Source organism: Hippocampus zosterae, chromosome 5 (genome assembly GCF_025434085.1).
Source record: "Hippocampus zosterae strain Florida chromosome 5, ASM2543408v3, whole genome shotgun sequence".
Taxonomy (NCBI): Eukaryota; Metazoa; Chordata; class Actinopteri; order Syngnathiformes; family Syngnathidae; genus Hippocampus; species Hippocampus zosterae.
The window spans coordinates 11375806-11398152 of record NC_067455.1 but is presented as its reverse complement, the minus strand read 5'-3'; the positions used below and the strand labels follow the sequence as shown (position 1 = coordinate 11398152).

The 22347-nt window shown below is 41.1% G+C and overlaps 4 protein-coding genes across 9 annotated transcripts in view; all 4 read left to right on the top strand.

Annotated features, from left to right (window-relative positions):
* Positions 1-448: 448 nt before the first annotated feature.
* hoxa10b (homeobox A10b) lies at positions 449-4584 on the top strand. The gene is made up of 2 exons (XM_052064535.1): positions 449-1585; positions 2315-4584. Exons 1-2 carry the CDS (start codon positions 841-843, stop codon positions 2587-2589), a joined length of 1020 nt encoding a protein of 339 aa, XP_051920495.1. The 5' UTR covers positions 449-840; the 3' UTR covers positions 2590-4584.
* A 1292-nt stretch (positions 4585-5876) lies between these two features.
* hoxa9b (homeobox A9b) lies at positions 5877-10580 on the top strand. Its single transcript, XM_052064537.1, has 3 exons — positions 5877-6563; positions 7882-8115; positions 10324-10580. Exons 1-3 carry the CDS (start codon positions 6056-6058, stop codon positions 10338-10340), a joined length of 759 nt encoding a protein of 252 aa, XP_051920497.1. The 5' UTR covers positions 5877-6055; the 3' UTR covers positions 10341-10580.
* Positions 10581-15337: 4757 nt separating this feature from the next.
* hoxa2b (homeobox A2b) lies at positions 15338-16989 on the top strand. The gene is given in 4 exon segments (XM_052066729.1): positions 15338-15921; positions 15924-15978; positions 16242-16279; positions 16281-16989. Coding segments are annotated over 4 exon segments (900 nt in total). The 5' UTR covers positions 15338-15699; the 3' UTR covers positions 16866-16989.
* A 3013-nt stretch (positions 16990-20002) lies between these two features.
* skap2 (src kinase associated phosphoprotein 2) overlaps positions 20003-22347 on the top strand; it is a 31594-nt gene continuing 29249 nt past the window's right edge. For all 6 annotated transcript variants that reach the window (XR_007962561.1, XM_052066723.1, XM_052066721.1 and 3 more), the window contains exons 1-4: positions 20003-20160; positions 20402-20507; positions 20631-20656; positions 21955-22059. Coding sequence is in view for 5 of the 6 variants with exons in the window: in XM_052066723.1 (XP_051922683.1) it covers positions 20121-20160; positions 20402-20507; positions 20631-20656; positions 21955-22059 (277 nt within the window). In the remaining variant the exon portion in view is untranslated. The remainder of the gene's footprint in view (positions 20161-20401; positions 20508-20630; positions 20657-21954; positions 22060-22347) is intronic.

The following is a 22347-nucleotide window of genomic DNA, read 5'->3' as shown; positions in this document are numbered from 1 at the left end:
ATTTAATGGAATGCGTGTAGACCATTTCATATATAGTTGAAGTAAAGATATGTATATAGTGAATGCCATATTTCGTTTTACCGTTAAAGAAAACAAACAAGTATGCATATATGCACGTATTTATGTATTATATTCAATGCTGCTTTAAGGATTTTTGATTTCCATACATGCAACTAATGACATGTTGTTCTGGACTTTTCCATCATACATACGCAACTGTGTTGTTTTATACAAATGTTTGTGGGTTGTTTACCAATTGCAATCAAGCCTTACAGGCATTGAGCAAATCATTTTCATCCATTAAAAATAAACACGTTGAAAGCTTGGTTTGGCCAAATGTAGCAGTGGAAGCGTCAGAAATGATGAGCGCGGCAAATAGGGGTCAAGGGTCCCGCTGGAAGACAGTGAGCTAGGACCTTTTGGAACTATAATGCACCATGATGCACCTTTACTGCCTCTTTTTTTTTTTTTTTTTTTACAATGCAGTAAAAGCGACCATAAAGCAATGCAATGTACAAGACTGCCTGCAGCTTTCAGCTGCCTCACTTGTTCAACTCTGCTTTGACTTGCATGCATGGACGATTTGCTCACGATTCAAACTCCCCCTCTTTCAAATGATATTTTACCCACAATCCCCTGTGCACGTGCAATACACCCCCCCCCTTTCTTTCTTTTTCTTTTTTGCAATTTCTTGACTTAACCTAAACCGAAATATACGACACGGTGGAGCAGTCTGGTCGGACTGGGAGGAGTCTGGAGCCGCCTGCTCTTTTAATTGGCTGCAGGCTACAGTGAGAAGCGTGGGTATCGCTAATTATTCAGAAATGTTTTGCTCAAGAAATGTTGGACAGAATGGGCGATCTTCACCCTAGCACAGCCATGACATGCCCCAACAACCAGGCTGCCAATCCGTTTTTTGTGGATTCGCTAATCAACGTCAGGGGCGATGCCGGCTCGTATTACCACAGCAACGGCGTGTATTTACCCCCGGAATACTCCTATGGACTCCCCGCTGGCTCCTCTTGCTTCCCGGGAATCGCGAAGCGAACCGAGGTGAGCGCACCGACTGGCATCCCGCCTTCCACGCCCTATGCTCCGGGCATGGAGACATGGCTGGAGGCGTCTCGCTCCTGCAGGGTGGAGCAGCCCCAGCAGTGCTCCTTCTCCGCCGCCATAAAGGAGGAGAACGCTTATTGCCTCTACGAATCTGATAAATGCCCTAAAGGAGCCACGGTGGAGGAGATCTCCTTTTCCGGAGCGTCGTGTCCGCCCACAGGCGGCAGCACTGTGCCGGTTCCCGGCTACTTCCGCTTGTCGCAGACCTACGCCTCCTCCAGGCTTTACCACCAAGCCCAGCCGAGCGTGAATGACTTCCCTCCGCAGCGAGCTCCTCGTGCGCCCGCGCAGCTGACTCCACCCGCTCCGGCCGCTTCCTCCAGGCAGCGGGAGAGCCACGAGGATGCGCCCGTCTCCGAGCCCTGTGTCCCGGCCAGAGAGGAGGACAGCCGGCTGTCCTCCGATGAGTCGTCGTCCCCGGAGCCTGCGGATGCATGCGACGTGGACTGTGAAGAAAAGCCATTAAAAGGTGCATTGCGCTGACAAACGACGTGTGCATTGTCTGGATCATTTATGAAAGGAATATGTATTTCCGTGAAAGAACGGAAGCCGTACAAGCGTGTGGTCTTGCCCGCAGAACAGTAAGTAAATACAGAATACCACAATGGGACAATTATCAGACTGTGCACACGTTGTGCGTCAAGCTTAATGCTGCGATGGTATCGGAACTAGTCACATGTTTTGCAACACTCACAAGACAGCTAAACAGACACAAAAAAATCCTGTTTTATCACATTCGTCCTGTGACTCGGCTTGGTCTCTTTCATGGATGCAGAACACGCGGAAGGGGCCTCTTTTGTTGTATGTGTTAATGAAAGAAATGTTTGCATGCATGGGCATAGTCTGGAGAAAGTATCCGCGGAAGAGACATTTGCACCTGCAAGTGCAAGGGTGGATTAACGTATATGATGTGGTATGCTTTGGATCCGTGGTTCCTTTCCATGCAGCCAGATTCAAAATGATACAGTAATCATAAGTGTGCGCGCAAAGCATGATAAATTGTAATACATGCATATATTTAGTTCGAGTAGGATTTTTGTGCATTTATACCTCATTCATCCAATGTTTATATGCCGGAGCGTATGAGTACAATAATGACATCAGGAAAATACATCACAAATGCACGGATGTGTGCGCCTTTTCAATGCGGTCGTCCACACCTGTTGCCTCACGTCGCTCCGTCCATTTTATTTCCCAGATGCTGGCAAAACGGAGAGCCCGGCGAACTGGCTGACCGCCAAGAGTGGCAGAAAAAAGCGCTGTCCCTACACTAAGCACCAAACTCTGGAGCTGGAGAAGGAGTTTCTGTTCAACATGTACCTGACCAGGGAGCGGCGCTTGGAGATCAGCCGAAGTGTGCACCTCACCGACAGGCAAGTGAAAATTTGGTTCCAGAACAGGAGGATGAAACTGAAAAAAATGAGCCGGGAGAACAGGATCCGGGAGCTGTCCGGGAACTTCGCTTTCTCCTGAGACTTAGCGGACTCATCCCCATCGCGGCCGACGGTGAGAAGAACCGGACCTTCTATGCTAGGCTAACTTATTGAATGTTATTCTTTCCGCTTTTTATCGTCGTGGATGTGTATTTATAGAAATGACATTTGTAACCGGTGTGTTTGAAATGTTCAGAATGTGAACGCAATGTATGGACATAATGTAAAGTGAAAGCATTGCTACGCGCATGTGTACCTCCTCAGTGTTACAGTAAGAAATGAATGTGTATTTGCACACTTTTGCTGGTCAACGTAATAATAATAATAAAAACAATCCTCGTAAATGTTAACTCTTTATTTTACGCGCTGTATCAATGACAGATTTGGGCTCATGCATATTTGGGGAAATTTGTGTTTGTCAATAACACAACGTTGAACCACATCACATTCGCAATGACAAACTCTTCACATCCATCTTTCATAACTCCTAATGGCGCAATGTTAAAATGAATTCTAATTGCTTATGACAAAATGCCGTCATGTTAGTATTATTATTATCATTATTGTTATTGTTATTTTTTGCACTACATCTGTTTTTGTGACTCCCGGTGACACTGTGTTTAAAAGCATTATACTTCCCATTGACACAGTGTTAACATGCATGTTATGGTAACTCCCCAGTGAAGGTTAAAATTCAGCTGTGCTCATTCGTTTTCATATCCTGGCAGAAATTGTGAATTCATCGTATTCTTTTTTTTTTCTTAAGCGAAAGATGACTAAAGACTGAACGGGGACTATCTCATTATGTTCTTTATAGCTACGTTTTGTTTTATGATTGTGTTTGTCTGCGATGTTTTACAGTTAAAGTTGATTTAACTTGAAAATAAAATGTGTTTTTTTTCTCATATATGTTTTCGGTCAAGAACGGTGCAGATCTTTAACATTTTGGCACGAGAGTCTGTAAACGTATATGCACACGACTGTAATTCCGGATGGCACATTGTTAAAACGCATTTGCTGTAATAACTTCCAATAACAGTAATAACAGAATGTTAAAATGGTTTTTAATTCCACGCTGTTCAAGCGCGTATATTGTAGTTACTAGCTCTACTGACGCAATGTTAAAATCTATCTTGGCACAATGTTAAAATGCATTTCAATTTCCGAATGATTCCATGTTAAAATGCATGTTAAGGAAACTATCACAGGTCATCTTTTATGGCGCCACGATGCAAATGCTAGTGTTAAAGTAATTCCCAATGACACAGTAGAAAAATGCATTTTAATTTCTCACGACTCCTGCATGTTAAGATGTATGTTATGATAAGCGAAGTGACAAAATGTTGCAATCGTTCTGTGGTCTGTCTTGATTGCAATCCTAAAGTCACAGTGTGAAAATGCATTTTAACTCTCATTGACTAGCCACTCAAAGCCATTTTCCGCAGTACCTCCCAAAAAAATAATTAAATTGCACCTATGATAACGTTCCATGACAGAAAGTTCCCTTATTTTGTAATTCCCAATAGCACAATGGTAAAATGCATCAGATATAGTTCCACTGACACAAAATGAAATGCATAAATGACACAATTATATGGTTATCGTAACTCTTATTGTCACAGTGTTGACATGCTTCTAAATTCTCTTGACACTATTTTAATCTGCATCTGTTATGATTACTCCCGGTGACTCAATGTTAAAAGTCATTCTGATTCCCATTGTTAACATTTTGAAAAACAACACAATGCTCAAATGCATGTCATTTCCACTGACTCAACGTGAAGGACACTACAGTGTATGTTGAAGTGCATCTTTTCAAGTCGTGTCGCTGCAGAAGAGGAAAGCGGGGCTCTGGAGTGGTTTAGGTAGTCTCATGTTGTTGGGCTATATGTGACTTTCGTCCCACAACAGGAAACTGCCTTGATTACCTCAGTAAAAACTCGTCGAAGGTTGTGAAAAGTGACTTTCTATTCATTAGCCATTGTACTTATCAATAATTTGGCAGCAAGCAAATAAAACGCACTATACTCCCACAGGCGACACATTATGTTTTATTATTGTGCGTAAAAGCAATGCTCGGTATTAATTAGATCTCTCTGGGGGGGGGGGGGGGAGTTCGGGCAGAGCGACGTAACGTCCATTTAGCCACGCAGCATTTTTTCCCCCCACGTCTGCAATTTAAGACAAGCCAAATGAATGGGCATTGTTTGCAATGAAGAAGCTTTCAGGTTGAGGAAGAGAGCACAGACAAGGCCTCGGTTATGATCATTGCAGTCTGCCAGTTGCCTCGCCGTAGGAAACGCCGGATGCGTCTGCTTTGCGCCTCAGAAAGGATACAAAGGCCCGGCTTTATTGGGGGATATTTAGCTTAGACAGCCAGGTTGTAACCTTAAGAAAAACAACCCCGATTGCCCGTGATAAAAGGGGCCGTTATGGCACCCAAATAACCTCACCCCACTTTCTTGTGTGCGCTTCTTTTGGATGGGCCCAAGGAGAGCAACAACCCTGCATTGGGCATCGTGGAAAGTGGCCCCGTCGCCTGCAAGACGTGTTTTGCGATTATCCAAATCCAAAAGCGCCTTTTTCAAACGCGAACGAGCTGGCTTTAATAGAATTATAACATTGATCATTTAAAAAAAGCTCATTTTAAAGCACAGTACTCATCATTTTCATTTTCTGATACGGTTAAAATGTATTGTTAACACTCAGCATTTTTGTAAAATATATATTTTGTTTTCTGAAGAATTTGTAAAAAAGGCACACATTTAAAACAGCAATAACAAAAAAACCAACACCTTAAAATACAATACATTTAATCGCCAGGTCTTATTGTATTTACAAATAACTTTTAATTCAGAATGTATTATTTCGTTTTCATTTTGTATATAATTGTCTTCATAAAATATTTTTTGTCTTACTTCCGTTTTTTCAGAGAGGTTTCCAGTGGCAAACCAACTTGCACATAACCTTTAAATGCCTGTGAGTGTTTCACCGAGGCCAATTAATAACCCTATTAGATCTTAATGAACTCCTATTTATTTGCAGGGACGTCTCGCTAGGAGGCTTAAACGTTACAAGCGCACCAACGAGCGTGTGCCATTAATAAATAAAGATCTCTTGACAAAAATCATAACGTTTATTGCTTATAAAAGCCAAATACTACTAGCGCGAGCAGCCCTAATAAAGGCGAGGGAATTTGCTATTAAAATATGGTGGTGAAAAGGCTGGCTATTGACTTGAGCAGCAGCACAGCACAGCACAGCAGCAGCAGGCTGATTTATTATTTATTGTTCTGTCCCACGGTCACGTGTTTGGGGCGCCCTATCCTTGCGTGGACAATGTTCACCGCGTCCAACTTGCATTGAGCGTCCAGCCGGGTGCACGACGAGGAGCAATATCACGCAATGACACGCCGCTTGCGCCACTTTGCGGGATTATAAAAGGATTTGCGTGGTTCTTCTTTTTGGGAGGGGAGGTTTTTTTTTCTTTTTCCTATCGCCGTTGCCATGTCGACGCTGAGCTACTACGCGGACGTCCCCGAGCTGCAGGAGGATGTGCCGGCGAGGTTCCCATCAACCGCAGGGGTGGAGCAGGCGATGCTCGCCGAATATGGCGGACAGGAAGCGTGCCCTTTGCAGAAATCGTCTATTTTCGGCGCGTCTTGGGCTCCCATCGCGGCGCACCCGCCCAACACCGCCGCCCCGACTTACATCCATCACCACTACACCGGCAGCGGAGACGGCGATGGCATGTTCGCGCGCTCCTGGGCCCTGGAGCCCGTGTCCGCACCCTTGTGCCTGACCGGACTACCGACGACGGCCGCCATGCATTACGAGATCAAACCCGAGCCCCTCATTGGAAGCGGAGAGTGCACAACTTTGGAGACGCACACACCTCTTTTGTCTGACGCGGAGGGCGCCGCGGCCCTGGCGGAGGTCCCCTGCGAGAGCACGTCCACGTCCAAGCCGACCGTGGAAAGCCCCTCGGCCGCGGACAGGAGGGAGATGGACGCCGGTAAGGGATACCTTCTTTTTGTCTTCTTTTTATTTAGTGAAGAGAGGCTTGGCGGAGGCCTTGGCTCAAATTTGCTGCAGTTTTAGCGAACGTGCTAACTGGCGTTTTCCCTTCAGACACAATATTATAATCAAATTTTATGCCTTTCTATCAGATGATTTGTTCATTGTGCATCACCGTAATCTGCGTTGGTTGTTAAAGGCTGCGCATTTCCCAACAGATTCATCATCAGACACAGCGTTAAACTGCACCGCATTACCAATTTACAAAGTGTGAAAAAATAATCTTTTGTAGTGATTCCCAAGATTAAAATGGATTAACATGGCTCACAAATGTTAAAATGCATTTTTATTCACATCCAACGATATTGAATGCGATCTCAGACACAATGCAGCGTTTGCACAAATCAAACCACTTGCACTGCATTGCACATTTTTATTGCACAGCGGTCACCAAACTTCGGCCGTGGGCCAGAATGGGTCCAACTCAATTTTGTGTTGGGTCCAGTAACATTGTGTTTCGTGATTATCAAATGGATCACAACATTCTCTGTTTCACTTTTTAAATTCCATGTTTATATACACTCTATAATTTAGAGAGCTCCAAAATAGTACCTAAATATGTTTCTTTGACCACTGTTTTGAAATCCAGTTTTACCCAGTGCTCTATAGCACCAAATGAGATATAAATTGTTTAGAATATCAAGAAGTCCATTATATATAGTATCATTATATAAAATGATCACCTTTATCCCCACTGGTGTGGAACGGTGCTTCATGAAACCTGGGTTGCAATAGTACCTCTACCACCTTCATGTATTTTGAGCGTATTAATATTTTGCAAAATACAAAATGCAAAATACAAAATTATTTTTCGAAGGAACAAATTGTCAAGTCAAGTCAAGTCAAGTCAACAGTATTTATAGAGCACTTTCAAACAGCCATCGCTGCATACAAAGTGCTGTACATGGAGCGATTTAACATATACAATAAACAGTAAAATTGTCTCGGCAAGGTAGGTTTACTCATATGGTACTTTTCACATGCTCACAAAATGTTTCAAAATAAGAGTCGGGTGGGAAACACACTTCATGTCTTCCAATTAAGATAAGAAAATCTATGTATACAAAAAAATGTGGAAAATGTTCTAAAATGGCTTCCTACATTTTTTTGATTTAAAATAAGATATAGATATATACGCAATAATTTCCTTCATACGAACCATTCATAGAAAAAGTAAATCCACAAATGCAGCGCGTTTCAGAGGGAAAGAAGATAAAAAGCAATATTAACATCAACTCGATCTCCTGCGCACGCAGACAACCCGTCGTCCAACTGGCTCCACGCGAAGCCCACCAGAAAGAAGCGCTGCCCCTACACAAAGCACCAAATCCTGGAACTGGAGAAGGAATTTCTGTACAACATGTACCTTCCTCGGGACCGCAGATACGAAGTGGCCAGACTGCTTAATTTGACCGAGAGACAAGTGAAAATCTGGTTCCAGAACCGCAGGATGAAGATGAAGAAAGACAACAAAGACCGGCGGAGAGACAGTTAAGTGCCATAATAATACTGATTCGAGCTGTGAGAGGGGTTGGTGGGGGTCCTACGGGTGTCTGTCCCTATTATTCTCAACTGTTACATACGTTGTCGTCCAAAGTTTGTGTTGTTATCTAATGTAGGTTGTTTATTTCGTTTCTCTCATGTGTGTTTTGTAAAGTGAACTAGGCGATTTGTTGTGTTTTTTTAATGCATGAAAAAAAATCATCGACTACCTGAATGTTTATCAGCTACCTATTCGCAATGTTTACATTAATTATTATTTTTAGATGGTTTTTAGATGTTCTCTGATTGTAAAAGCAAAATGCACATTCAAAATAATTCGTCGTTGGTCATTTTTGACAGTATGTAAGCAATGTAATGTGTATTGTACAATAGTCAACCAAAATTGACCGCTCTTATAGTGTATTGTTCTGTTCGCCCAAAGACGTATTTTAATTATTTCTATAAATAATTACGTGACTGAACTGAAAAAAAGAGAATGTATTAAAACATATCAAAAAACAAAAACGTTGATTTTTTTATTTGCCACTGGATTTAATGGGACAATAATCAGATAATATCTATTTTATAATAGTAAAAATAATAATAAGAAGACTATGAACGATAATAAGGAAAAATGCAGCCCTGTTTAAAGTGAAAAAAAATGAACACGTCGTATTCAATTCCGATGGAGTATTTTACAGGGACACAACTGGAACCGATACAAAATGTAGGACATGTGAAACTAATTTATTACAAATGTAATTATCTGTAAAATGTCATTTGTTTTGATCCTAGCGTGTTATTTGTTGTCTGGGCCTTTAAACGCCCCGCGGCGGTGATGTCTCTTACGCCGTAAAGCGCAATGGCGGCAATCACATTGTGGACTGTTTATAAGCTGTGAAAAGAGCAAAGCATGTCGAGACTGTGTGACAGCAGTAAAGCACACATTTCCAATGAGCCTCGGCCGAATATGGAAGATTGCTGCAAGATAGGCCGCCGACACACACACACACACACACACACACACACACACACACACACACACACACACACACTGGAGGGGGGAATCAGAAGACCCGACTAATTACTTTACAGCCATCTTCGAACAATTAGACATTGGGAGTGCAGTAACGTCCTGACATTCTTCCTCCCCATCCCGTTTTATTTTTGTTTTGTTGCTGCAGAGAGCACACACACCTAAACACATACGCTCGCAAGCGCGCATACACGTACACACGCACACACACACACACGCACGCGCGCACACACACACACACACACACACACACACACACACACACACACACGCACACACACACACGCACACACACACACACACACACGCACACGCACACGCACACGCACGCACACACTCACACACACAAACACACACACACACACACACACACACACACACACACACACACACACACACACATACACTTAGCAAATTCAGTGTACGCCATTTAAATGTTTGACCAAAATGAATGTAAACTACATGACGTTTTTCAACGGAATTAAAAGCACAAGTCAACATTTTTGCACGAATAGTTTGGGGTTGTGATCAGTCCCGCTGCGTTAAAACGGCCAGCAGGTGGCGGCAGCGGCTCATTGCGTTTGGTTAAGGTTTTGATTTTTTTTTTTTTGCTGAATGATGCTTTCGAGGACATCATGGAGTCTAAAACTCAGAGCGTTTTCAGCCACTTATGTTGGCCACTTATCTATCCACAATGTATGAAAAAGTCCACGCACCCCTGTTGAAGTGTTTTTTATGATATGATAAATGGAATTAACCCATGATAAATACAATATAATACTGTACATCATTATTTATATAGTGATTTCACAACATCAACTTTACAGAACATTTAACATAAACTAACAATAATACAACTGAACACATAAAGAAAGAAGTATGCCAATTTAAATCATCACAAAACATTTCACACCATTACTGTGACCTATAAACTGTACAATTCAATTGAATAATTAAAAAGACACATTTTCAGAGGGGAAGTAAAAATAAAATAACGGTGATATTGTGCTTGCATAAGTACCCACACTCTCTTATAACCAGGATGCGGCTGTGTTCAGAATTAACTGATCACATTCAAACTCATTTGAAAGTGCCTTTGATCAACTCCAAATAAATGTGCTTTTGTGCTAACACTAACTGGTATTTGGAACTGTTTATAATTCACTCAACTTTCACTAAGGCCCCGGTTCCAGATGAAGAAAAACAACAGCAAAGCATGATGCTGCCCCTTGAATACGTCAGTGAAGGTATGATTTTTTTTTTTTTTTTGGTAGTGAGCAGTGTACTTTTTGAAATTATGTCCAAGAAGTTCAAACTTGTTGTCATCAGACAACAAAAAATGGGTCAATGTGTTATGATTTGATCTCTGGCCAACATGAAAGCCAATTAGAAGTATTGTGTTATTTTCATGAGTTTCGTAAAACACACTTAATTTTTTTAACAGTATCATTCATATTAATTTATTTGTTCAAGATTTATTTCTAAGTAAAATCAGATTACGGTAATATGGTCCATGGTAATTGTGCGACCGCAATGATGTCATTACATCATAGTCCATGAGAATCCCAAATAGGGTGTAGGGAATGACTGTTTGTTTCTGAACACAGCCTTGGACAAAACACCAAACACAAAAATGTCCAGCCGTCAAACAAAGAGTGTGTTATGATGATTTGGTCTGAATTTACGCATAGTTGTTTTTAGTCAATGTGAAATCTGCTTTGTTTGAACAAATACAAAGCTTTCATTTTGTTGTATGAAACAACAGATGGATGCACAACTTCATTGTGCCTTTTGCCATCTGGTGGAAGAGAATTGTTCTGCCTGTCACTGTACATCTTGGCATAGATAGATAAACAAAGACAGATTATTTGTAGTAAACAATCATTTTTGAAGCAACTAAGTGACATTGAAGATTGCTTTCTTGGTTCACTGGTGGTTGCGAATCACTATGACTCATGTGATGTAATGACATGTATTTGTGTCATTAAATTATGGTTCACTCAGCCTCCTGGACAAGGGATTGTTAAAAAATCTGTGAATGTTATGACTAAGACAAGAAATCCAGATTGTATAATTCTGAGGTATAAGACAAACATATTTGATATTTTAAATGGGAATAATAAAGCACATTGATACTCGTATGCAATGAACGTGGAATCATAATTTGCCGACCCCATTATCACTCACTCCCAATACTCCCTCTACTGTACTTACAGCATGACTTGAGGTGATGGTAACATTCAATTTTCATCATTTAGACATTTAGTAAGTTTTTCTGTCACAGCCCTTGATGATAGTAGCTATGCAGGAAAAAAAACAACACAAAATTTATCAAGATGTTGCTGGCGATGACCTTCTCTGCCCTTGGCCATTTCATCAAAGCTCTTTGACAGCAGCCCTGAAAGATCCTGGAAGTGGGAGTCAAGTCTTGAGCAGGTGGGAGTCCATTTATCTACTGTACAATCCTTGTCATCCTTTCTGATCAAAGCCAAAGTAGACATTGAACTTACTTGTTGGACTTATATGGCATTCTTGTCCAGAGTTTATTTGGCTTTGTTTCTGATGAAGCTATGTATTTGCTTCAAAAACAGCATTCACAAAACCTTTATTTAAATCAGCAGAGATCAGTACTGCATGACATGAAATAACATCACTGCAGGTGAATAAGCCCCATGAGAGTCTGTACAACACACGGGTTGAGCATACAATGTGTTGTCCATCACCTTTTAAGACCTCCATTGTGATTGTGTCGTTAAATTTGCTACATGAGCCAATGAAGAGCTCACTAACTTCTGGGAAGGTTCCAATTTCCCTCCCACCAACTGACTCAGTCCGACACTTCAAAGTGAATATAACATTGGTACAGTAATACTCAAAGTGTGGAAACAGTACCACCAGTAGTACTCTTACCCCCAGTGGTACTCTTACAATGTCGTGCCAAATTCATATTGTAAAATAAATAAACAAACAAATAAATAAAAAAACGGATAAATAAATAATAAAAAGACACCATGTGGAGCTTGTGGCACAACGCATCTGATTACGGATCAGAAGACGATAGGTTCAACTCCTGGCAAGTTCGGGCGGCCCGGTGGTCCACTGGTTAGTGCGTTGACCTCACAATGCAGAGGTACCGGGTTCAATTCCAGCTCCTGCCTCCCTGTGTTGAGTTTGCATGTTCTCCCCGGGCCTGCGTGGGTTTTGTCCGGGTACTCCGGTTTCCTCCCACATTCCAAAAACATGCATGGCAGGCTGATTGAAAACTCAAAAATTGCCCCTAGCCGTGTGTGTGAGCCGGATGGTTGTTCATCTCTGTGTGCCCTGCGATTGGCTGGCAACCGGTTCAGGGTGTCCCCCACCTACAGCCCGAAGACAGCATGACCATTTTCAAACAGATCTCAATTGAAAATGCAGTTCTCTGAATCCAGTTGTGGGAGTCGATTCTTGTGTGGTGTGAAGTGGTGCAATTTGAAGTTCAATTCAAGTTTTCTGGAAAAATATGCCTCCCAAAGTTGGACAAAAGGTGGAAGCATCATCATGTGTGACAACACACTGCAGTTGATGTCCGGAAGTCTTGCATCACTTTGGATGAGTGAGCATCTAAAATAATACTTTTGCTTTTTATTGGCCCTCGTAAGTGTCATGATAACCCCAAAACAGAAGCGCGTAGGAGTGACACCAAAGGGGGAATGTGTGATTGTAATCATGGAATGAGGAATGAAACTTACGAAAGGAAAATGGCACCCTCTGTCTTGGCTGCTCAGTACAATGTAACTACAGAGACTGACACCAATTATGATGAAGAATGACGCCGAATGTAAGTCGTGTTTGTGACGGGACTCACCTCCCAGGCATACAGAGCAATCCTGCTCCGGCACTGCCAAGTGTCATCAAATTTAATGGTGAGTACCAGTATACATAATTTGTTGTTTTTTAAGTTGATAAAAAACAGCACCTGACCCAATGCATACCACATCAATGAGTATCTTGTTTTTTTTACCAGAGTGGTGTAACCTTTTTTTATACTTGATTGTTAAAATAATGTTTACAAATGTTTGATGTGAAACCTCACATCAAACTTCATTTACTGTGTTGTCACTCCTGCATCATACATCATCCAAGGGTCACTGATTTTCTTTTCTTTTCGTTTTATTTGGGGTTAGCTTGATCGCAGCCGTTTCATTTGTGACTTCTTTCAATTCCCATGGGGGAATAAAAACTTTTAGAAATGTAAACAACTTGAAGTGTAAGCAACATCCCAATTCCCTAACTTTTCAGAGTTAACTGGTCATTGTTTACGTTTTACTGTGTGTTTTACTGGGATCAGTTCCAATTTTGTTGGAAGTAACACATAACTATACAGTTTCCTCAACATTAGAACTATATTACAGTTCAAATGTTTTGATTTGTTCATCAATGATATGAATTGAAGAGTAAGTGAATGTGAAAACTGCATCCGCCAGGTACGTTTGAGTTTGCAGTCATCATAAAGAGCTCCAAAGTTAATAAGCATGTGTTTAAAAAAAACAGCAACAACAATGATCGAGATAAAAACCAAGTCTAAACCCCTTGAGCTGCTGGAAATTGACTGACACGCACACACACACACACACACACACACACACACAAAAATCACCTTTTTAATCCTTATTCGCAGCTCGAGTGGAGACCGGTCGTTCTCGTCTTTGTTTCTGCGGGTCACAACCTGATGTTAGGAAGTGTTAGATGCTTTAAATGTGTTCTTGGGGCAGAGCGTTGTCACGGCGTTGAGCGAGTAAGATTGATCACCTGCAGGCTTCTTTGTTTAGAGCCGTGCAATAAACAGCCCTTACATCCTTCCTGCACCTTTTTCCCTGCTTCCTCTGCCTCACATTTAGCTCGAGTAGGTTACACTACTGAGCACCACAATGCTATAAAAGCAGGGACGGATTCTGGAAGTGTGGAGGTGAAATATTACAGGGCGCACACTTGGAAATGATGGACACATTTCTTAGAAGGGCAAGTGAAATTCGATTGCATTAAAAAAAAATTTGTGTAGAAATACACCCCAAATCCAAATAATGTCATTCCACCTTCTGCGCGCACATGTAGACTGTGTGTGTTGGGGGAAGGGTATAGTCACGTGACGATGAAACCCTGCAAGAACGTCTCAAATACATGACATAGTGTGCAGAACAAAGCGGGGGTGTGGTGGAGGTGGGGGAAGGGAGCACATTTAGGGTAACTTGGAAAAGACTCCAGGGTGAATGAAGTCATATTTTGCTAGAGTTAAATTGTAATATAAACATCATGATTTTTTTCACCCTGTATTTAGATAAAACGTTGAAGATGGCAGGTTAGGACTTTTTCCTAGTAAAATATTGCAGCCTGTTTTTTTTTTCTTTTTTGGAAGCAGTTTGCGATAAGCACATGTTTTCCATATAACATTACGTCTTTTTCTTAAAATATCAACTTTCTTTTTATAGCATTTGTCCTTGTAAAATTCCGACTTATTTCTTTACACTTTGCCATTAAGTTATTCCATGTAACATTACAACTTGTTAAGTTATGACTTATTTTGCTTTGTTTTTGTTTTAATTGTGACTTTATGAACGTTGTTTTGTGAATATCTTCATTCTTGCTATGTTGATTCCCCCCCTCATAAATGTACTACTTTCTTTTGTAATATTTTGACTTCATTCTGGTCTTGCTATTCCTCCAATTTTGTTCCCCCCCACGGACTCTTTGCCGCCTAAAACCCCTAAAATTATGGAAAATAATTCTAATTAAAATATTTCATTTTTGTCGAAGTGTGTTAAAACACAATGTAGATCATTTCAAACTCGATTTATAGCAAATATATCCTCATGAACATGCATGATCCCCCTCGTCCCTATCTCTCTCTCTCTACCTAAGTGTATGTTGGGGGAGGGGAGTGCACATAATTGGACCTGCATGGTCTATCTATCTATCTATCTATCTATCTATCTATCTATCTATCTATCTATCTATCTATCTATCTATCTATCTATCTATCTATCTATCTATCTATCTATCTATCTATCTATCTATCTATCTATCTATCTATCTATCTATCTATCTATCTATCTATCTATCTATCTATCTATCTATCTATCTATCTATCTATCTATCTATCTATCTATCTATCTATCTATCTGCACGTATACACGTTGGAAATGCAGTGGCGATCTGCGTCGACGTTCTATTTTCCTAAAATCCTTTTTATAAGGGAGGTGTGTGTAAATAGAGCAGACGCGCGCAATGAGGCGTTCCCCCCTCCTCTCTCTCCCAATCAATCACAAGGAGGGACAGTGGCCTCTTTTGATTTAAAAAAATTGCCATTGGGTGGATGCAATCATGTGACGCATCGGATGCTCTGATTCCGAGTCATGTCCTCTGGAAAGCAACAGTTCTTGGATGATAGAAATCCCCGAACGACTCTGTCCACTTTAGAAAATTTACAAATTTTGTATAATTAATTTCACGAGTTTTAAATGACTCATCTCCCAAAAGCGGCTCGTCCGAAACCGAGAAGAAGAAGAAGGAGGAGGAGGAGATGAATTACGCATTTGGCCTCGAAAGTGCTTTTATCAACAGCCAGCCGTCGCTCGCCGAGTGCCTGACATGCCTCCACGTCCGCGATGCCTTCCAGATCGCATCCATCAACAACTCGACGCCGATTCCTTCTCGCTCTTCGCGGAACCAGCTGGTGAGGGGCTCTCGAAGCCCGCAGCATGCCACGGCACCATCCGTCGCCGCGCAGTACGCGTGGACGAAAGGGGGGAAAAAAGCACCAAGAAACAACCGACTCCTGCAGGCTCTCCTCCACTGCAAGGCGAGACAACATGATTGATAACTCCCATGTTAATAACTTCCATGTTATCTGCACGCCTGTAGGACCGACTTTACGTGGGAGTTTTTTTTAACCCACGTGCCTGAAATGTACTTTAAATCATGTCTTCAAAAAGTGATGGATTGTTCATCTGGCATTAATCTACACAAGTCATTCTGTCATAAATCTTCTGTTGCATCACCGCGACTTTCACCTCGTGCACATTTTCCAGGTCACAATTGTACTTATTTATCCTTTTGTTTCAACTTCACCAGAGTTAATAAATGAGGGCGGTTGTCCCGCGGACGTCCTGCAGGAGGTTGAGGACGGCGTACACCAACACGCAACTTTTGGAGCTGGAGAAAGAGTTCAACAAGTACCTGCGTAGACCCAGGCGATCGGAGATTGCCTCCTCGTTGGATTTAAGCGAGAAGCAGGTGAAAGTGTGGTTCCGGAACCGCAGGATGAAGCACAAAAGGCAAACTCGCTGTAAGGAGAATCGGGCGAGCGAAAGCAAATGCGCGGAGGACTTTTTGGAAGAGGAGGCACAGGCGCTTCCTCCCAAGGGGGTGAGGTATTTCCAGCAAAATACTTTCGATTCACAACACTTTCCTCATAGCCACAATGGCCACAATGATTCGACTTTGTGCACAAGTGAGAAAAACGTGAAAGCTCCTCCGAACTGCACTCCGACGGCTCCCAGCTGTCCTTTAACAAGAGGTCCGGATAATGATCACTCCGCAGGCACGGACGACTCTTTGTCGGAACTTTCCTTATGTCCCTCCTCGTTCTCCCCAAACTGGTCCAATTCGACCCAAAGTCCACGGGCTTTATCACCTGAAACTTTGGAGCTTTTCTCAGAAACACAACCGTGGACTTGGAGAATTTGAGTTCTTGAAGGGGTTTTACTTGAATTAATTTACTGAATGTAATGAATTTATTTGCTCTACATGAATTTTATATCAAGTGTTTATTGTCATTGAGAGTTATGTCATAAATGACATAAATAAGGTGGTACCCCCCCCCCCCCCGAAAACAAACGACACCTGACACGGACTTCGGGTATTCGATTTTTAAACATACAGGTTATTTGTCAAGAAGAATATTTTTTTCAGGAAATAAATCATATCAATCGAAATCAACTCTCGTTTTCCTAATTAACGTGTGAATGTTTGTTTGAAACATTTTTTTATGTTTGAATATTTAAAACATCTTTTCAAAGGTCTCGCAGAAAAAAACTGAATGTTTCCTGATAGTTGGTGCAGTTTAAGCTTCTGGATGTTCAAAGAAAGAAAAAAGACGATTTACGGTGAGATTCGCCTGCATGCTTGGAGTCAAGAAGGGCAAAAGCTACAACTTTTCTGCCTTCTCTAATTAAAATTCATTGCCTATAAAACTCACAGCAGTAATGGTGCTTGTTTATTGGCTTTTTCGCCGTGTAATGCCTTCTTTGAATTAAGTATGCCTGCAGCACTGTGGTTCGCCAAAACTTCTTTAATGGTCAAAAATACTTGAGAATTAATTAAAAGATGATGTCTCTTCTAAAATTGTAAACAAGGGAAGTGAAAATATTAGGTTTTTATATTATTAGCTTAATTTTCAAATTCAAATGCATTATTTTAGAAATCCTACTTACATACTAAAATGAGAGAATCTGAAGGCAAAGGATGTAGTGCTTCTTTATTTTCAAATTTAAAATGTTGAAACTATTGAGCTGGCGCTGGTTCAAATGACACACAGCCGTTTTGCATTATTATTGTGCTACATTGTAACTGTCTGCTAGCTTGATGCTAACACATACTGCCAAATGCCATAGACAGGCTAATGAAACTCATAAGTGTTGCTGTAATTGTTAACGATGAAACGAGTTACATTTGAACACAAGTGGTAGCAACACAAGCAGAGAAAGCTTACAACAATACTCACAGGAATATATTTATCCAAAAACAATGACTTTATTATATGGCCATCTTTGTGCTTCGTTGTCAAAACTACATGTAGTACCTTTTTACTTATTATACTGGTCTCTGGTGGCCTAGGCATACACCAAGAAGAGCAACACAATGCCCATTGAATTATCATGATGAACAAACATGTTTAATTCTTTCGATTCAATTTAATTATATTAACATTGTATGTTTTTATGAAGTAAAATATTGTTGAGTTCTATTTTTTTTTAATTAAAACATGTTACAAAAATTACCCCCGGTGTTTTTTTAAAAGTACTGGAATGGATTATGGTATTTCCATTCAATACATAGGGAAAGATGATTTGAACATCAAGGTGCTTTGAATAACTAGCATAATCACAAAAACAATCAATTTCTGCATCAAGGCGCCACTGTGTATGTTGGATTATGTAAAAATAAGCACAAAGTTTGACTATTTGTTGCTAACCAACTATTCAAAAGAAGGCTCTGTCTTTTGAGGAAGCAAAAAGTATGCCAATGGATTTTCCTGCACACACACACACACACACACACACACACAGGTGAAAGGTCAAGATGGCTCTCCTTTCCTCGCCACCCTCGGAGGAAGTACTACCGGGTCAGGAGGGGGTCATCGTTTTTTAATGCACACAGAGGATTTGAGGATAAATCTAAACTGTATCTGACAATGGAAGATTTTTGTACAGTATGAATCATTCATATTGCATTAAATGAACAACAAGCTAACTAACAAAGTCCAAGGGTTTGAGCACAACTTAATCCATCACATGCATACATAGGTGGAATGGCATTTAGGTCACAGGGACATTAGTTCAAAGACCCTGACTCTTCACTTGGACTGTGCGATGAATGGGGAGTGTCATAAATTGATTCATGAATGACTGACACTCCTACAAAGCAATTCAATACAACAGTGAACTGTGTTTCTTGTGTGCAGCAGGACAAACACATTCATTTTTCAATGTGAGGCGCTCAGTAAAATTCAATACAAAACCTGGAAAGAATCTCAGCCTGGATGTAAAAGAAAGTCTGAGAATTTTCTCTTTTTCTCTCATGTAATGTCATAATGGATAAAATACTAATATAAACACTACTTAGATTGAGTCAGCACTCTTCTTCCTCTATAAACTACGACTAAAGTACAATTATAAATACTTGTCTCATTGGGGTAATGGATGATCTTGAACCTATCCCAGCTGACCTTCAGAGAGGTGGGGCGTTGACTGGTCACCAGTCACCTGCAGGACAAATACAGACAAATCAGCATTCTATGGGCAATTTGGACTCTCCATGGAATTCGACATGCATCTTTTTGGAATGTGGGAGGAAGCAGCACTACCAGAAAATCAGCCCAAGCATGCAAACTGCTTGATGATATTCAAACCTGGGACCTCTCAAATGTAAGGGAGATGTGCTAAACACTATTCCAACCTGCTGCCCTGTGATCTCAAAAAGGAACATTATATTTAATACATACGGTATCTCTGTGAGGCACTGAGCTCTGTTGAGGATGTCGTGAATGTAGACAAAAACGATACAAATTCTGTAAAATCAATGCATTTTGCTGTGGCATCATATCAAAAACTTGATTTGGCTTTCACTTGTATAGAGGAAGGGGGTAACCAAGAGATTTAAAAAAAACCCCTGTCTTTCAGATTTACAGTGGTGTAAACTATGTACAGCAGTTTGTTGGTACTGTGAGGGGGCTGTAACTGCTCTCAAAAGAGGAGACACCTTTCTTCTATCAATAATCCCTGTTTGGATTTACAATGTTGACAAATACATCATAAACTAAACATTCCCCTCCCCCTCCATAGTTTGTGACATGTGCCAGGAGCCTGGTGTGATATTATGAAGAATCGATGTAAAATATGACAACACTGTTGCGCTCTGACTTTAATAGTGCGTCAAGCCCCATTAAAGCATCAAGTAGGCAGTAGCTGTCTCGTATATCGTCTGCATACACAGAAAGGCCGCTGCGCCCATAAACGTCACTGCGCGTGCTTGTGTGTGCACGTACGCACGTGCGTGTGTGTGTGCGCCCGTGTGTGCGTGTGTGCGAGCCCGCGTGCGAGCCCGCTAATAAATAATGCCCAGGTCATTTCCGCGTTATGCACGCGAGCCACTCGCCATTACTTCCGCATCACGTGACCTATATGTCCGGCTGGACTCTTGCTCAAAATCAACACTGCAACTATGCGAGCCGCTCCCGAGGAACTAACCACGCTCATTTCAGGTAAAATACACGTTAAAAACAACTCGCTTGACAATCCTTTTTTTCTTCTTTAAAATGTTGTTATTTTGTAACTTGAGGCTAAAACGAATTATCCACTGTCTGCTTCTAAAAAGAGGAAGCAAAGGCTTTAACATGGATGATGACTTGCTGTTACTTTTCCCTGTCTCTTCGAACGCACACCTGTGTTAAATTTTACATTTTTAAACCTAATATTTGAATTATTATTTTTCTTAATGTTTAGACCTTGAGACCTTCCTCAGAGATGGCTTGAAAGGGGAAAATCTGAGCAAAAAGGCAAAAGATAAGAGGGAAGCATTCATTAAACGGATAAAAGAGGTCAAATTGGGGTAGGCTGCCTCCTCTTGTGTGTCTGGCCGCCCGCCCGCCGACCCCTGGCTGTATACTATACAGTGTACTGTACTGTATTCGTTTTTTATACTGTACTAATATTATGTCTTTCTTCACCACAGCTTTCCACATGATTTCAAGGAAAAAAGTAAGTTATTTTTGTTGTTAAAATATTCTGCATTGTTATGAGTACAAATGTTATGTCATCACACACCCATGTACCTCTGTTTGATAATATGCATTTTGTTGTTGTGAAGTTGCATAAAAATATTTTTAGGCTAATGAAGACACTTTCCTTTTCACTTTCCTTTTCTATAACACTGCTGTCAAACTACAGGCCCGTTTTCTAACCCTCTTCATCATTTGAGTTGGTCTGGGACAGCTTGCAGTAGCTTTTCCTTGAGTTCTGTTCAAAGCGATAGACAGATGCCATGAGTTAGGCATACTTCCAGGTGGCAGAAGATTTAGCACTCTCCAATGGCACCCAGAGTAAACAAACATGTCATTTAAGTATCAAATAACGGATATCTTAATCTTAATCAAGTCAGAACAATTGACTACCACTATAATTTGAATGTGTGAGCTGTCATTCAAAAAAAAGATTTTATGTGAGGTAAATTGCTCGGAAGGGAGATCAGTTCAAATGATCAGATCAGTTGTAATTTACATTACAAGACACAAGTGGATTCAAAATAAACATGGTGTAAATTCTGATGTGCTTAACACGATTATTAACGTACTGGCTAATTAATTGACTTTTTTGTTGCTTAGATCAGTGATTCTCAACCTTTATGAGCTAATACACACATTTTAAGTTTGAAAACTTGTACAGCACACCACCAAACAAAATTGTCACAGAAAAGGATACATATGTCAATTTCATACTTTTTGCCATCCAATAGAAGATCATGATTTTTTTTTCTTTCTGTCACTATAAATTGCCGGGATAGGTAGATGAACAAATATACATTAGTTGTTACTAATTAATAATTTTCTAACCGATTAATATAACCAGAATAGCCATCATGAAAAGGTCTATATGGGCAGGGGCAGTTCTGATATACGATATGGTGATTATTCGTGTTCCCAGAAAGCTTATTAGACGAGGGACAAGAAGTGTAACTGTTTTGCGTTCTAGCCACACACCTTGTTGGTAAACAAACAAACAAACAAATGACAACTTGGCATCCAGGATGTGGTGAATTATGGTGACCCATGAACCTTTAACAAGGTGCTGTTATTTTTGGTTTACCGTTACAACCCCTAGCGATTATACAGTACATTTATGTGGTTTCCCCATTATCACTGGGCCCCTGAGGGCAACCATAACTACCACGTGGAACGCAATAAAAACAAGTTTGACACCTCTGCTTTATTACAAGAACAATGACGTGGGCAGCTTTCTCCTCTGTTGTGCCACCATATTGACCTTTGGTCCTCCTTCAGGTGGAGAGGAGTCGAGTGACGATGAGGAGGAGGTGGACAGCAGCAACAATGACGGTGGCTCACTGCAGTCTGAGCGCACTGACAGGGAGGAAGAGCCCTATGAGGGTAAAAGCGCTCTGAACGAGCCATTTACTAAAGTGTCACTTGTGAGCAAGTCTTTCCCTGAAACAATACGAGTTGGAGTGTCACAGTGAAAGAGACATTCCAACTGTAACTTGGCAACGCACTTTGGGAAGACATTTGAGAGCGTAACTGCTTTTCCTGCCACCTGTTTTACTGCACAAGGGTGTTTTATTGCTCAGAGACGCACTGAAGTACCAAGTCTGAGAAAACATTACCAAATGCAGATTTAACCCTCTGTGCCCTTCAACAACATGCTGCCCGTTTTATAAT

What these genes read in the sequence shown, in the direction of transcription:
- hoxa10b (XM_052064535.1), top strand. Translation starts at nt 841, where the DNA reads ATGTTGGACAGAATGGGCGATCTTCACCCTAGCACAGCCATGACATGC. An exon ending in TGAAGAAAAGCCATTAAAAG is followed by an intron (nt 1,586 to 2,314) that starts GTGCATTGCGCT and finishes TTTATTTCCCAG; the next exon opens with ATGCTGGCAAAACGGAGAGC.
- hoxa9b (XM_052064537.1), top strand. Translation starts at nt 6,056, where the DNA reads ATGTCGACGCTGAGCTACTACGCGGACGTCCCCGAGCTGCAGGAGGAT. An exon ending in CAGGAGGGAGATGGACGCCG is followed by an intron (nt 6,564 to 7,881) that starts GTAAGGGATACC and finishes CTGCGCACGCAG; the next exon opens with ACAACCCGTCGTCCAACTGG.